Source organism: Bombyx mandarina, chromosome 11 (genome assembly GCF_030267445.1).
Source record: "Bombyx mandarina strain Sakado chromosome 11, ASM3026744v2".
Classification (NCBI taxonomy): Eukaryota; Metazoa; Arthropoda; class Insecta; order Lepidoptera; family Bombycidae; genus Bombyx; species Bombyx mandarina.
In genome coordinates this window covers 11,648,073-11,661,436 of record NC_143218.1, presented here as the reverse complement: position 1 = coordinate 11,661,436, position 13,364 = coordinate 11,648,073, and the positions used below count along the sequence as shown (strand labels likewise).

The 13,364-nt window shown below is 36.2% G+C and overlaps 2 protein-coding genes across 3 annotated transcripts; both read right to left on the bottom strand.

Annotated features, from left to right (window-relative positions):
- Positions 1 to 1,052: 1,052 nt before the first annotated feature.
- On the bottom strand, positions 1,053 to 2,616 carry LOC114243609 (uncharacterized protein C16orf52 homolog A). Its single transcript, XM_028175163.2, has 3 exons — positions 2,325 to 2,616; positions 1,824 to 2,036; positions 1,053 to 1,498 (listed from the first exon to the last, which is right to left on the bottom strand). The coding sequence occupies exons 1-3, from the start codon at positions 2,425 to 2,427 to the stop codon at positions 1,311 to 1,313; spliced, it is 504 nt and encodes a 167-aa protein (XP_028030964.1). The 5' UTR covers positions 2,428 to 2,616; the 3' UTR covers positions 1,053 to 1,310.
- Positions 2,617 to 5,770: 3,154 nt separating this feature from the next.
- On the bottom strand, positions 5,771 to 12,603 carry LOC114243571 (opsin-2). 2 transcript variants are annotated; one of them, XM_028175103.2, is made up of 8 exons: positions 12,447 to 12,603; positions 11,155 to 11,346; positions 9,910 to 10,119; positions 9,008 to 9,144; positions 7,826 to 7,991; positions 7,361 to 7,547; positions 6,746 to 6,828; positions 5,771 to 6,045 (listed from the first exon to the last, which is right to left on the bottom strand). In XM_028175103.2, exons 1-8 carry the CDS (start codon positions 12,497 to 12,499, stop codon positions 5,934 to 5,936), a joined length of 1,140 nt encoding a protein of 379 aa, XP_028030904.1. In that variant the 5' UTR covers positions 12,500 to 12,603; the 3' UTR covers positions 5,771 to 5,933. The 2 variants fall into 2 exon arrangements, with proteins under 2 accessions (XP_028030904.1, XP_089587096.1); XM_089730970.1 differs by lacking the exon at positions 9,910 to 10,119.
- Positions 12,604 to 13,364: the final 761 nt, after the last annotated feature.

The window sequence follows — 13,364 nt, the reverse complement described above, 5'->3', positions numbered from 1 at the left end:
GAGTCGAGCTCCAGGTCATCGTGGAGATCCACGTTCCTCAGAAAACATGGTGCTCCGACGGGTATCCTGCAGAATCGGGATTGCTGACTGTTTTTTTTTTTTTTTTTTTTTTTTTTTTTTTTTTTTTTTTTTTTTTTTTTTTTCTTTTCCTACCTATGCTGATAGCCTTGAGAGGCTATTTCAGATTCACCCTAACTTTAGTAGGTGAGCTCGCGGGGCTCAACCGGAGAGTTGCTAACACTGACCCTAGCAAGAGCAGTGCTTCGCAGAATCTACCACCGGATCGGAAACGCGACCCACTGAGAAGATCCGGCGAGAAACTCAGTGAGCTTTGACTGTGTGCATCTCTGCAACGCTTTTATAGTCGGTACGAGATCCCTAGATTTATCGAGTACATTCTGGGCAAGTAAAGTAGCTTTGATGTGTTTCTGCTATCTGACAGTAGATGGCGCTGTACTTCCCGATTTTACTAGTACCTTCGATATCCGTTGGGCTATTCGGCGATAGCTGGCGCTACTCTTACCGGCGTAACAATATGAAAGTTAAGAGTCTAAAACAGAAGATTTCTGATTTGTCTCAATAAGGTGGATTAAATCATCGTGGTGAGGAAATTCTCTGAATATACCGGTTGTTTCTGCCTACCCAAATGCTGGTAGCTTCAAGAGACTACTGCAGTCTTCAAAGCAACTGGAATATCCAATAATGTAACTTATACAAGGCAATAAAGGTGAAATAAAAAAAAACATTGTAACCAGGTAATAATGAACCCCTTTTTAAATAATTGTATTTTTTTTTTTTTTTAATAGTTAATTATAATTAATATTTTTTTATTTGTATATTACATATATTTGTGTTTTACATAGCTACCAACATTATTAAGGATGATTAATGCTGATATTGCATTTTTTATAACATTAAAATATGCTGCACCTCTACTGCTTTAGATCACCAGATTTATTATCGTTTAGAATTCTATATTTCGAATGAACAGATTAGGTGAATGATAATTAGATGTCTTTTGCAACTATTCAACATCATAATAAGTAATTTAATTTTGTTTGTAGGAAAAAATATATTTGTTATCTTTCACAATTTTTCTTTACATTGATTTTTACAGTTTTACACTATTACAGTTGTAGCACATTATGCAGTTATTCACTAGAGAAGTTATTTGCATCATCTAACAATGAGTAAATTTTTGCTGAACCATTTATGATTTAGAAGCCAAGGAACACGCAAGTTAAAGATATTTTTTTTGCTAACTTTCTTCACCTATTAATGATAATAATCAGATAGTTTTGTTTAGAGGCTTAAAAGTGTGGGAGACACACTTTCCCAGCAAAAAGTTCAGATATCACTGTTATCCAAAGGGAGAGAACAAATAATATGTAGGAGATTCCAACTTGATGACTGTTTGGTAATTGATAAGGTTGTCCTCCAATCTCATCCACGTGGAAACCCATGGGAAATATGACTGCCGCTAAGCAGAATACAACCACTGAAAGACAATCATTGATTACTCCATGATTTAAGTTTTCATGATATATTATTCTACTTATGAGATGTATGCAGTTACTTTACTATACACACACAATTCCGGCAAGTATTTTACTTTCATCATTGTTTTTGTCATGCTCTTTAATAAAATCTTGAGTACAACATAAAAACAAATAGCCCAGAAATTAGATTAGATAGTAAACATAAATTTCTTTACTTTTTCAATCATCACACTGCAATTTCATCACATTGAATTTTATTGATAATTTCCCGAAAAACCTTTTAGAGAACATTGCACACAACTTAATAATTGCCAGTTTACTTACTTGCTGCAAAACCAACCCATCTTGCATATGGGACCACATTTCTGTCAAAATGACTTGAAGCCAACAGTATAACAGTGGTGGTGATGCATATGCAGCCAATGAAAATGCAAATAAGTGCCAAAAGCCATTCAGGTTGAAGGTCTGGAGTAAAACAAACTTGAGGTCTGTTGTATAGAGTCATGCAAGACCACATAAGACCTAGACGAGTGTCACCTGAAATTTAAATATTTACCTTATGACAGATTATTACTAGTAGTATTTATTTTATCTTCTTTGAATTTGGCATAAATTGGTCATTTTGTATTGAATTCCAAGGTTATAGTTTTTTCTTTTTATTTATTGATAAATAAAACATGAGCCACAAGAACAATATTATGTCAACAAAAAATGTTCATCATGATATGCTTAACTCTTACCTGATAAATTATTTAACTCATATAATTTAATAACACATAATTTAATTGACCTTATTTGCTATTTTGAATATACAATCATAGTTACCTCCAATGTCTGTAATTATCCAATCAGGCATTGCAAGACTTACAATGGCAAAAACATCAGCAGCCATGAAAAGTGTGGCGGATATCACTGTTAACTTATCCATTTTTGTGAATAAAATTCATACAAGCTAGATTTAAAATTATAATTTTCGATTACAATAAAAATTCTCTTAGATATTAATGTATATTGACAGCAATATTGACTTATTCATAATTATAATTTGTATGCTAAAGTTGTGAGTGAAGGGATAAGAGATCGAAGACCAATGCATAGATTATACACTTAATATATTTGGACCAATGTTTACAAATACATATTTTTTTTCATTTTATTTGCGATAACTGGAAACTCGACTTTTTATCCCAAATTGTTTTTTCTAGCATACTACTATAGCAATCATTGTAAAATGGTGGGAATTTTATTTTTGGAAGAAGTTGAGACGTGTTGTGGTTAATAATTAAAATTTAGACAGATAAAACACGTTTGGTGAAACAGAATAAAAAAAGATGTGTGGTGTCGTGGGACACCGGATAGGAAAGAAGTTCCACATATAAAATAAAAAAAGCATTACGAGAAAAAAATCGCGCAGTGAAATATCGCTGTGCGGAAAACAAGGCCTTATTCCACGGACTTTTTGTTACGGTTTTTACTATCACATTTTTTTCAGTTCGGTCGCGCAGCAAAATCCCTATCTCCTCCAAGCCTGCCGTAAGGAACTTCGTTCCAATAAAATAAAATTTTAATCTAATACAAAGATGCAGTACCCGCAAAATATGTCGTCCCTGATCACCCTCTTCGACCAACTTATACCTTGGGCCAGGAAGACCAAGTACCTGGGTGTAGTCCTGGATGTATCCATGACATTCCGCCCACATATAAAATCAGTCCGTGACCGTGCCACGTTTATTCTCGGCAGACTCTACCCCATGATCTGTAAGGTAACAAGGTGACACCTTACAAAAAGACCAGTCATGACTTACGCGAGTTCGCTCTCGCGGCCCGCACACACATAGATACCCTCCAATCACCAATCCCTACAATCTTGTTTTTTGTAGGTTAGCCGTCGGAGCTTCGTGGTTCGTGAGGAACATCGACTTACACGACGACCTGGAGCCCGAATCGCAACGTTACTTCGATAAGGCTGTGTGCCATGTGTCGCCTTGTCGTTGCCGCTGCTGACTACTCCCCGAACCCTGATCCCACTTCGATAAAGCGGCACGACACGAGAACCCTCTCATCGTGGCCGCCGGTAATTACATTCCCGATCCTGCGGACAGAATGGAAAGCAGTCGACGTCGCCCAAAACACGTCATCTCGGATCCTCCCGATCCACTAACGGTGCTTCTAGGTACTTCTAGCACCGGTCACCGTTCTCGTCGAACCCGTCGCTTGCGACGAAGGGCTCGACGAGTAAATTAACTCTCAGACACAGCCCACTGAGTTTCTCGCCGGATCTTCTCAGTGGGTCACGTTTCCGATCCGGTGGTAGATTCTGCGAAGCACGGCTCTTGCTAGGGTTCGTGTTAGCAACGTCATCAGGTTTGAGCCCCGTGAGCTCACCTACTAGTTAGGGTTACGCTGGAATAGCCTCTCAAGGCTACCAGCTTAGGTAGGAAAAAAAAAGAACCCTGATCACGCAAGAGCCAGTCACCATCGACGTCCTAGATACGTTTATACGGATCCATTAGCTCTAATAAACCTTGTATTAGACGCCTTCGGCCCTAAAACTAGGAGCCGGCTTAGGGACCCCAGTAACCATACTCGTCGAACTCGGCAAAGGATTCATCATGCTACCTAACCCATGGATCAGCGCTCGGGTAGCTGTTAGCAAATCCCACCCCTCTTGGCTGAGCCTTTGCGTGCCCACCCGTCCTGGTGAAACTGGAAAGGCCTCAGGGCCACCAGTAATCCTTCAATCATAAAAAAAATCTTATAATTTACAGAAAGTAGTTTCACTCAAGGTGCCACGTAAGGATAAAGCGTTACGCCAACTTCTCAGTAGGTATTTTTAAAGTCTCTACAGTGGTGCGACAAAGGGAAAGTCACAAGTGAACACACAAGGAAAGTGGTTTTTGTAGGTACTACTACCCTACTTATTTTTGTCGTGGAGTAGTAATGTGTTTCAGTTGGGCAGCCGTTGTACTGTAAAAACAGATCTTAGAACCCATATGTCAAGGTAGGTAGTGACATTTACGTTACAGATGTCTATGGGCTCCGGTAACTACTTAACACCAGGTGGGCCGTAAGCTCGTCCAGCTATCTAAGCAATAAAAATAAATAAATAAATAAAACATCACCATAGAATGTGTGCTCATTGTAGGCTTTATGGTAGGAATCGTCTTGGCTCTGTCCCTGGTATTGCGGACGTCCATGAGCGATGGTAACCACTTACCATCAGCTGAGCCGCATGCTCGAAAGCCAACAAGGCAAATAAAAAAATAGTGGTCAAGGTTACTTTAGGTTTTTTTCCCTACCTATTCGCTGGTAGCCTAAGGTATTCCCTACGCTACGCCCTAGGTGAGTTCACGGCCTCAACCTGAGAGAATGCATTAATACTAGCCCTAGCAAGTGCAGTGCTTCGCAGAATTTACCACCGGATCGGAATCACGATCCACTGAGAAGATCCAGCGAGAAACTCGGTAAACAGTGTCTATGGGTTAACTTGTTCGTCGAATTCTTCGTCTAATCGACGACTTCGACGAGGACGGTGACCGGTGTCCGAGGGGCCTAAAAGCACCGAGATTAGATCCGGGAGATCCGACAAGACATGTTTCGAGCGACAGCAGTTTTGCGTGGCCCCGTCGCCTGGGTCGGTTAAGTAAATACGTCCGTCGTTTTGACTTAATGAATGATTGTGTAACAGCCTGTAGAATAACATACTTCACTAGATCAAAGACCCTAAACGTGTTTTAGCTCTTTTTATGATAGTTTTTGAAGTGAAACTTCTTTAGGCGCGTTAATAGTAAAATTTAACTAGCGCCAGATTAGTTACGGCTAAAGCGAAAAGATACAATTTCGTGTGAGCAAGAGAGAAAATAGACAGCGTTTCTCGAACTACTCGACCTTGGAGCGAGGGAGAAAGCGAGCTAGGTAGTTTCTCTTATACACATTCTAGTTACGGACGTCGGTCACTAGATGGCTTGTGATTAGTTTCCCATTGATCCTGATTACTGGCAGTAACATATTATCTTATATTTTATTGTTAATGAAGGATTAAAAAAATATATAAATATATTTTTCTATTTATAATTTAAAATATATACACAGCATTCCCTACTACAAGAGAAATTTGATTTATGAATGAAAAATGAAAAAAAAAACACAACCCTACACAAACTGCAAAAGAAGTTTTTCTTCTTTCACGTGCACCAAGTTTCACGCGCACCGTTTTGAAATAGACGAATCATATTTCTAATCATTAAATAAAGGCAGTGAAAGTCCTCATGTTGCCGGTCAATTCCTTTATTTGATAATTGCTTAAATAATATTGAGTAGGTATGTTGTTTAGTATCGAAGTCCATTTTCGTTGCCGAGGTCATGTTATTAAAAGTAGAAGAGACGTAAGTAATAATGGTAATGTATAATATTTTTGAGCGACAATGGGAGACTTCATGCTGGGGCCGCGGGTGGGGCGCTGCTAACCGTGTTGCTGGTTGCGGTCGAAGTTGTATCATCGGGCTCGTTGATCTGTAGCCATGGCATTCGGCGTTGTAGCTCTTGTCTGTATAAATTATAAATATTTTATCTATACTAATATTATAAAGAAAGAGGAACGATGAATAGGCTCCGAAACTACTGAACCGATTTGAAAAATTTTTTCACTGTTTGGAAGCTACACTATTCCCGAGTGACATAGGCTATCTTTTTTTTTAAAAATTAGGGATCCATACTAAAACTCCAATAATGTAACCCAAGGTGTAAAAAAATTACCTAAAATATTCTTTACATCGCGTGCCCTGCGAAAACGATTGATGATAGAATAAAATAATGTACTACGACTTTATAGAACACATTATTATTTACAAAAAGTGTGGCGACAGCATATGTCTAACTATTATACTTATGCCGCAATAAGTGTTCTTTTATTTAAAAAAATAAAATGTCAAATATCGTTGAAATTTTTGTTAACAACCCGAGCGGAGCCGGAGCGAGCCGCTAGTCAGATAATAAATTATATAGGTATTTGCACTTGTTTGTTAGACTTCTTGTTCTGAAACATAGACGCAAACTAATTGAGAAATTGAATTCTTGTATTCGCACTGAATGCACCGTTTTGTTTCGTAGTATCCACTCACTATACTGTTTGTCCTCAATATTTTTTTAGTTCTATTGTAGTATCTTATTAGATTGTGGATATTTTACATCTATTGCTTTTATATTGTATTTTAAATATTTTGATCATAGAAATTTTTAGTACATACCTGTATTTTGGATGGCTGATCGCGTATACCCATGGATCTATACAAGCAACAGCTTTACACGCGACGGCGGGTATCATCGTTACCTAAAAAAAGTTACGCAAAGTATTCATTAATATGTATTTAATTATTTAATAAAGTTAAAAAGTAATAAATAATAAATTTATGTATTTAATAAAGAATAGATTAACACATTTTGATTAATAAAAAAATTATAAATATTTAAATAGCTCGATACTTAGGCATTTATGAGCGACTAGAAGCAAACTTTTTGTGTTTATGTAATAGAAATCTTACCCTTGCGTCTTAAGATGGTTGGCACCATTCGTTTTGTCTCTATTAGGGATTTATCAAAAATCGGAATGACCTTACAAGCCCTTAAATCGAATTCTCTTTTTCCTAGCTATGATATTATACTATGGTACAAGTAATACCATCTGTCATCAAATAACAGAAACAGATATGAAAACAACTGGTACTATTGGCAACGTTCGAGAAGTGAAACGCCAATCTTTCAACGAAAGCCAATTACCATTACCGAAATGCAAATTGAAAACAAGGCGCGTGTTATGAATCCATGTTGTTTCATATTCTGAATCTACGGCTGTAAATATTCACCCCCGGAGTCAAGAGTTGCTGGTCTCCAAAAGCACCTATCAGTGCCATCACTCCGTACGGTGTCCAGGATGCCACAAATAAGAAACATACAGTAAGCGCCGCTTTCGCTATTCTGATTTCGGCGGATTGAGAGGCCCCACTCTGATTCGCTCGCAAAGATTCCACGTTCATCTTTTTTGCTTGTTCTCTGTTGATCAATTAAATGTTTTTTTTTTTTGTTTTTATAATATTCTCTTGATAATTTTTGATATTATGTAATCAAGATTGATATAAATATACTTATGAATTTTCGGCAAATATGTCCGAAATGCTATCCAAATTGTACAGATTTTTCTCAATATAAATTTGTAGCTCATTACGAATCTTTTGTAAATCAAGAATGTATGTATGTCAAGCTGATAGGTGTAGATATAATTAAAAAGCTATGCAGAGGGAATATGAAGGGAGAATACATTACTTATTTACCTTAATGCGGCCTCATGCGCAAACACTTGTTTAACGATTCCACTATAAAAGTAAATTATCATCGACATGGGAAAAACATAGCTGCATACGAAAATACACGCCACGAATAGCTTCGTATCAAAGGTGTTGGTAAGATAGTCGAACGTGCAAGACGTTAAATATCCCTCTGAAAAATAATTGTTTAAGACTATGGTAACACAGCATGATCAACAAGAATTATCGAAAGAGCCCCGTTGCAAATACGACTTATTGTGATGAAGTTTGTTTGAAATCCGTTTAATCATTAATGTCGGATATAATAAATTGTTAATGTTTCACTTCAATGGGGAGTACAGTGCAGGACATTACACTTTTGATCGTATTTACTGAAGGGTTTTACTGTCACTCAATACCTATTTGAATCATTGTAGGTAACATTGTTCATTTACATTGTCTGCAATTTAAAACTATTGTTATGTACATTGTTTCTTATTTTGTTATTATTAATGGGCTAAGTTGGTATTTTTATTTTGTTTTTTATTATTATTTACAGGCCCCAAGTCAAGAGTACTTGACAGAAAGAGCCCGATCGCCCAATATTTAACTCAATAAATGCGCAATCGAACTTAGATATTGTGTTATACGACAGAGTATAATAATATATAATAAATAATATATAATATAATAATGTACTATAATATAATAACTATCATAATATAATAGGACAGACTGTAGTTGAATGCAGCGTATCCGGGTAGAAAAATTGAAATCTGCTTCGGCGTAGAGCAGTGAGACGGTATAAATAAGATAGCGAGATATTCACAATAAATCCTCAGAGGCTTGGCCTTTTTCCTGCCTAATCGCTGTTAGCCTCGAGGGGATATACTAGCTTCTCTGGGCTGGTAGGCGAGCTCACGACACTCAGCCTCCAAGACTTTGCTAGCATCTTTCCTGGCAAGACCAATGCTTCGCTGTATCTACAACGTGACACTACAACTCGAATATTGCGACTATTCGTAACGTGAAGGCAGTAAGGTAGTAATTAGGTAACATAACAAATGCCGTTTTGTGTTTATGCAGTAAGTACACGGTTTTCACTGCTTCAACGAGGACTTCGTTCGGATGTTAGTTTCGTTCCCTGGTTGGAACTACCATTAATTACACCGTCGCTTATTTTTAAACTATGACTAATTATTCTCTCACCTGGAACATATCTGCCCCAGATCTTCAACAAAGGCAATAATGCCCACGGAGTACAGTATATCCATACAAAAGCCATCATTAATAACACCTTGCCTTTTGAGAGTCTACCATCGAGCGGACGTGTGATAGTCGAGTGCCTGTCAAAACCGTTTTGTGTATTAAAAAATGCCACGTTTAACTAAAATACTTTTACGGTTTTATCTCGCGTTTAGTTTATTGTAATTTTCAACGTTTAGTTTTCGTGGTGACAGACGACTAAGATGTTTTTGGCGATAACTCGTGAGCCGAAGTTGTGTGAATTATTTTATTTTGTTAATTAAATTTTTCTTCAGGTTCAGATATGGTTACTTATTACCGGTTTAGCATGTGTGAAAGTGCACAAATTTGAGGGTTTTGATAAACCGACACTGGCAACAATGGTGTCTTAAGAAGCCAATTGCTATACTTAAAAAAAAGTAGAAAAATGTTATGATGCTGTGCGTTGACATTTGAGTATCGTGCTAACCACCGTTGTATTTTTCTATACATATATGTTTTCTAGACTTTTACGTTTCATTTCACAATAAACTACCTAATAATATCCCAAGGTCTGGCATATTTTTGACTTGGAGGATCCTTTTAAGCAGATATAATATAAGCATATGTTATGCTTTTAATAAGCGACAATCAGTTTTTCTATTAAAGTTAAGATATTTTTTTATATTTCAATTCGTGAAATTAATGTTTTTTTTAGCGACTACTTATTAATATATGGATTTGGTCAAATCTTACAAAAGGCTTTACAGGGCAATTTTTATTGCTTCTAACAGCTGGGGCTGTGGTTATATAATTAACCTAGTGCAATCGCAGTGTCTGTTTCTAATAAATTTCATGTTAATTGTTGGCCTTAAATATATATTTACCGGTCGTAGGCAATACAGGCGTTTGTCATCCCGGCACCTATGCCGCTGTAGGCTCCCATTACAGAAAAAATCTGGCATCCAATAGTACCGGTTGCGAAGCCGCGCATCGCACTATTGTAAATAAATATAGGTGCTTTTGCCATCATTATGAAGTCCAGTATAGCCAATTGGAGAATGAGTAAATTGCTTGACGTCCTTAAACTTTTTGTCCTGTTCAAATTACGTTTATCATTTAATATCAACAATATGATTATATTAATTCGCTTTTATTATATAAATATAAAGAGTATATCAATATAAAGAGATCGCTTTTAGCGATAAGACCGCCTATTGTACATATGTGCTTTTTGACTGTTTTTTTAAAATGTAAATTGTGTTGGTGTGCAATAAAGTGTATTCTCTCTCTCTCTCTCTCTAATTCTGGTTTTACTATATTTACCCAGGACATAATTTTTTATGGAGATAGATGGATTTGTTTACCGCTAAAACTAATTCGTGTGCTTATCGTAATGATCATGCAAGAGACGAAGTCGCGGTTACGAATTCTCGACAGGCGAGCATAGAACATTGGCTGAACTTCGCTAATCTGCTACATCCAGAACGGCTTCCCCTTATCTCTTTCCGTGGGTGGCGTAATAGGGGAAGAAGGAATTCACTAGACAATGGGCAGCGGTGTTCTATTAATATCAAGCGGGTGTGAAGGGCAGCAGTTACGTGTTCGAATTCGAAAGCTCTGGGACAGCCATTATGCAATATAGTCTTATATCTTAGGGTAGGGTTGCATTCATGTTGTGATGTCTTTAAATATGGTATAAAACCAGTTGGGTCATTCGTTTGCCCATTTACGGAATTATATAAAAAACCACAATTATTGGTTAACATTTACTACTGTTGTAAAGTACTGATGTTTAATTAAACTATGTTTATCAATATACCTACGAGTTTTTGTCGGATATAACGACATCCCGGCTATCATAGCGTACAATGGCTTATTGAAAACAAACTTAAAGTAGTAGGGTGTCACTGCCAGTACCGATTTTATTTTTATTTTTATTGAAGCATCGTTCTATTGTACGGACAATTATACATATAATTTAATTAAATCACTAATAGCATTAGGGTGGCGCATTTACGTTGTAGATGTCTATGGGCTCCAGTAACCACTTAACACCAGGTGGGCTGTGAGCTCGTCCACTCATCTAAGAAATAAAAAAATAAAAATAAAAAATACTAAAAAAAACTTACGTGGAAAATACGAAGATAACAAGCCCGTTTCCAAGTAGCGCAGCAGCAGTAAAAAATATATACAACAGAGCCAGTGCTGTATGTGCGCTGGCGGGTGGGGCAGGAAATGAGAGCCAGTGTTCTGGTACGGCTGCTAAGTCGTCCCCCGATAATCCGTCTCCAAGCATTTCCACTGCTCCAGCACCACTAGATCTGTTCGATCATTTTAAAAAGGGTGGGTCAGACTACACTATAATTATACCGGTATAATAATTTATGTACTCATCTAAGTGTCCGCTTATATGTTCGCCAAAGACTTTTAGAAGCTCAATTTTGTAACTGCATATTCAATTTATGTTGGATTATATTTGAAAATTAAGAAAGAATGGTTTATAAGATTAATAAATTCTTTAACACCTGAATTCATTAACCCGATGTTCAATTAATAGTCGTATTTTCGTTTGAAATGGTTGCAAGACTACAAATAAGAAACTTAAAATTATAATGTACTAGTTTTTTCCGCGGCTTTGTCTGCTTGGTCAAAAAGTTGGTCAGTGTAGTTTTAGAACAGGTATTAAATGGGTTTTTTTCAGTGTATAAATAATATCAGTCCTTTGCCTCGTTTCGACGTGAAGCAAAAAGATAAACAAAAAAAACACTTTCACATTTATAATATTAAAAAAGTATGGATTAGATTTGCAAATTCAGATTATTTTACTTAAATTGAGGTAGTAAAATTTTGTAATTTTGGCTGTTGCTATAATATTAATTAATATTATAGCAACAGTACGACACAGGTAAACAAATAAAGCCCATCAATACTATTATCTACATTAATGCAAACTATGCAATAAAGCTTATGTGTAGCTCTAACGCGGTTGAGTGAAACCTTCAAAAGTTATTAATAATCTTTCATTCCATCCCAGGCTAAATAATAGCTCCTATTCATTCATATGTTGGTCTCGTATTAGTATGGCTTTTTTGTTTTGTCGAACTTCAGAACACTAAGGTTCTGAATAAGCTTTTATTCAAAAAAACGGCAGTATTAATATAATATTTATTATGAACGTTAGTTCTAGTGCTAACTTAATGTAGGACTTGAACTTTGAAATCATTACTGATTTAACTTAATATTCCCAATAACGTACTTCAAAAATTTAATTGTTGCCTTAGCTTTATTTAATAATTACGACCCGCGTCCGTAGCATATTTCACGCTACATTTTCGCTTGAGTAGACAGTGAACTTTGCTGTGCTGTGTGATCATTTGAAAAGAAACAGCTAATAGAAAATACAAAATGTACAGGCACTTACTTGAAGGCTGCGAAGTGAGCCCCATAATTTCGATGGTCTGATTGATTAATCATTTTGGTGGTCGGATTGTGTGAGCAGTCCTCCGTAGTGCGTTGGTGGACCCACTCACTGACTGACTGCTGGCTTAAAACAGCTGTACAATGATTTATATAAAGTATTTAACAAGATTTTTTGGATTATCCACTTTGACACTTCTGATTGGATTAAAAGTGCTGAGCTCACACATCGACACAGATTTATTTTGTATCATGCCTATGGATTCAAGTAATACCTACAAAATTACATTAAAGAGGGTTATTTCTTTGTTTAATGAAACCTTAAAAGAACCGTTATGATATAGTTAATAGATATATTACCTACAGTAAGCAGCTATCTATGCTGACCCGATAATAAAAAACAAAAAAATATTGGTAAGTGTATTTCATGTTTTTATAAAAAATTACCTACCGTCACGTTATTAAGAATTATAATTTTAATTAAACAATGAATTGGCACATCCAGACGTTATTATTATAATAAATTCTACAAAATTGCTAAGTGCACAAATATGTGTAATTATGTAGAGTAAAGCTCTCACTTTGATTATTTTAACAACTTTTACAGTGACTGAGATGAATTGTTAAAGTAAAATAGTGTCATTGAACAAAAACAATTCAATTGAACGTCGGTACGAGTCATTCTCGCAGTTCTCCTCTCATTACAATTGTAATTCATAGTGTTAAAATATTGTGGCAGCAATCCTTAAGTACTTCTTGAAATAAAACAACACGATGATGAGAATATATACATGTGGGTACTATATAAGAAATTTAATTGCATTTGTATCTAGTAAGATATCGTCTTTTGGCATTAAAAGTGTACAATTTCCAAAAATATTCGAAATTGAGTTAATATGCGGAATTATTTGGTATCAACCAG

Excerpts from the sequence above, each read along its gene's own strand:
- LOC114243571 (XM_028175103.2), bottom strand. The coding sequence starts at position 12,499 with ATGATTAATCAATCAGACCATCGAAATTATGGGGCTCACTTCGCAGCC. Across the intron at positions 11,347-12,446 it reads GCTCACTTCGCAGCCTTCAA|ATCTAGTGGTGCTGGAGCAG; the intron begins GTAAGTGCCTGT and ends ATGATCGAACAG. Across the intron at positions 9,145-9,909 it reads GCCTGTATTGCCTACGACCG|GCACTCGACTATCACACGTC; the intron begins GTAAATATATAT and ends CGGTTTTGACAG.
- LOC114243609 (XM_028175163.2), bottom strand. The coding sequence starts at position 2,427 with ATGGATAAGTTAACAGTGATATCCGCCACACTTTTCATGGCTGCTGAT. Across the intron at positions 2,037-2,324 it reads GATAATTACAGACATTGGAG|GTGACACTCGTCTAGGTCTT; the intron begins GTAACTATGATT and ends TTTAAATTTCAG. Across the intron at positions 1,499-1,823 it reads ATGGGTTGGTTTTGCAGCAA|TGGTTGTATTCTGCTTAGCG; the intron begins GTAAGTAAACTG and ends ATTGTCTTTCAG.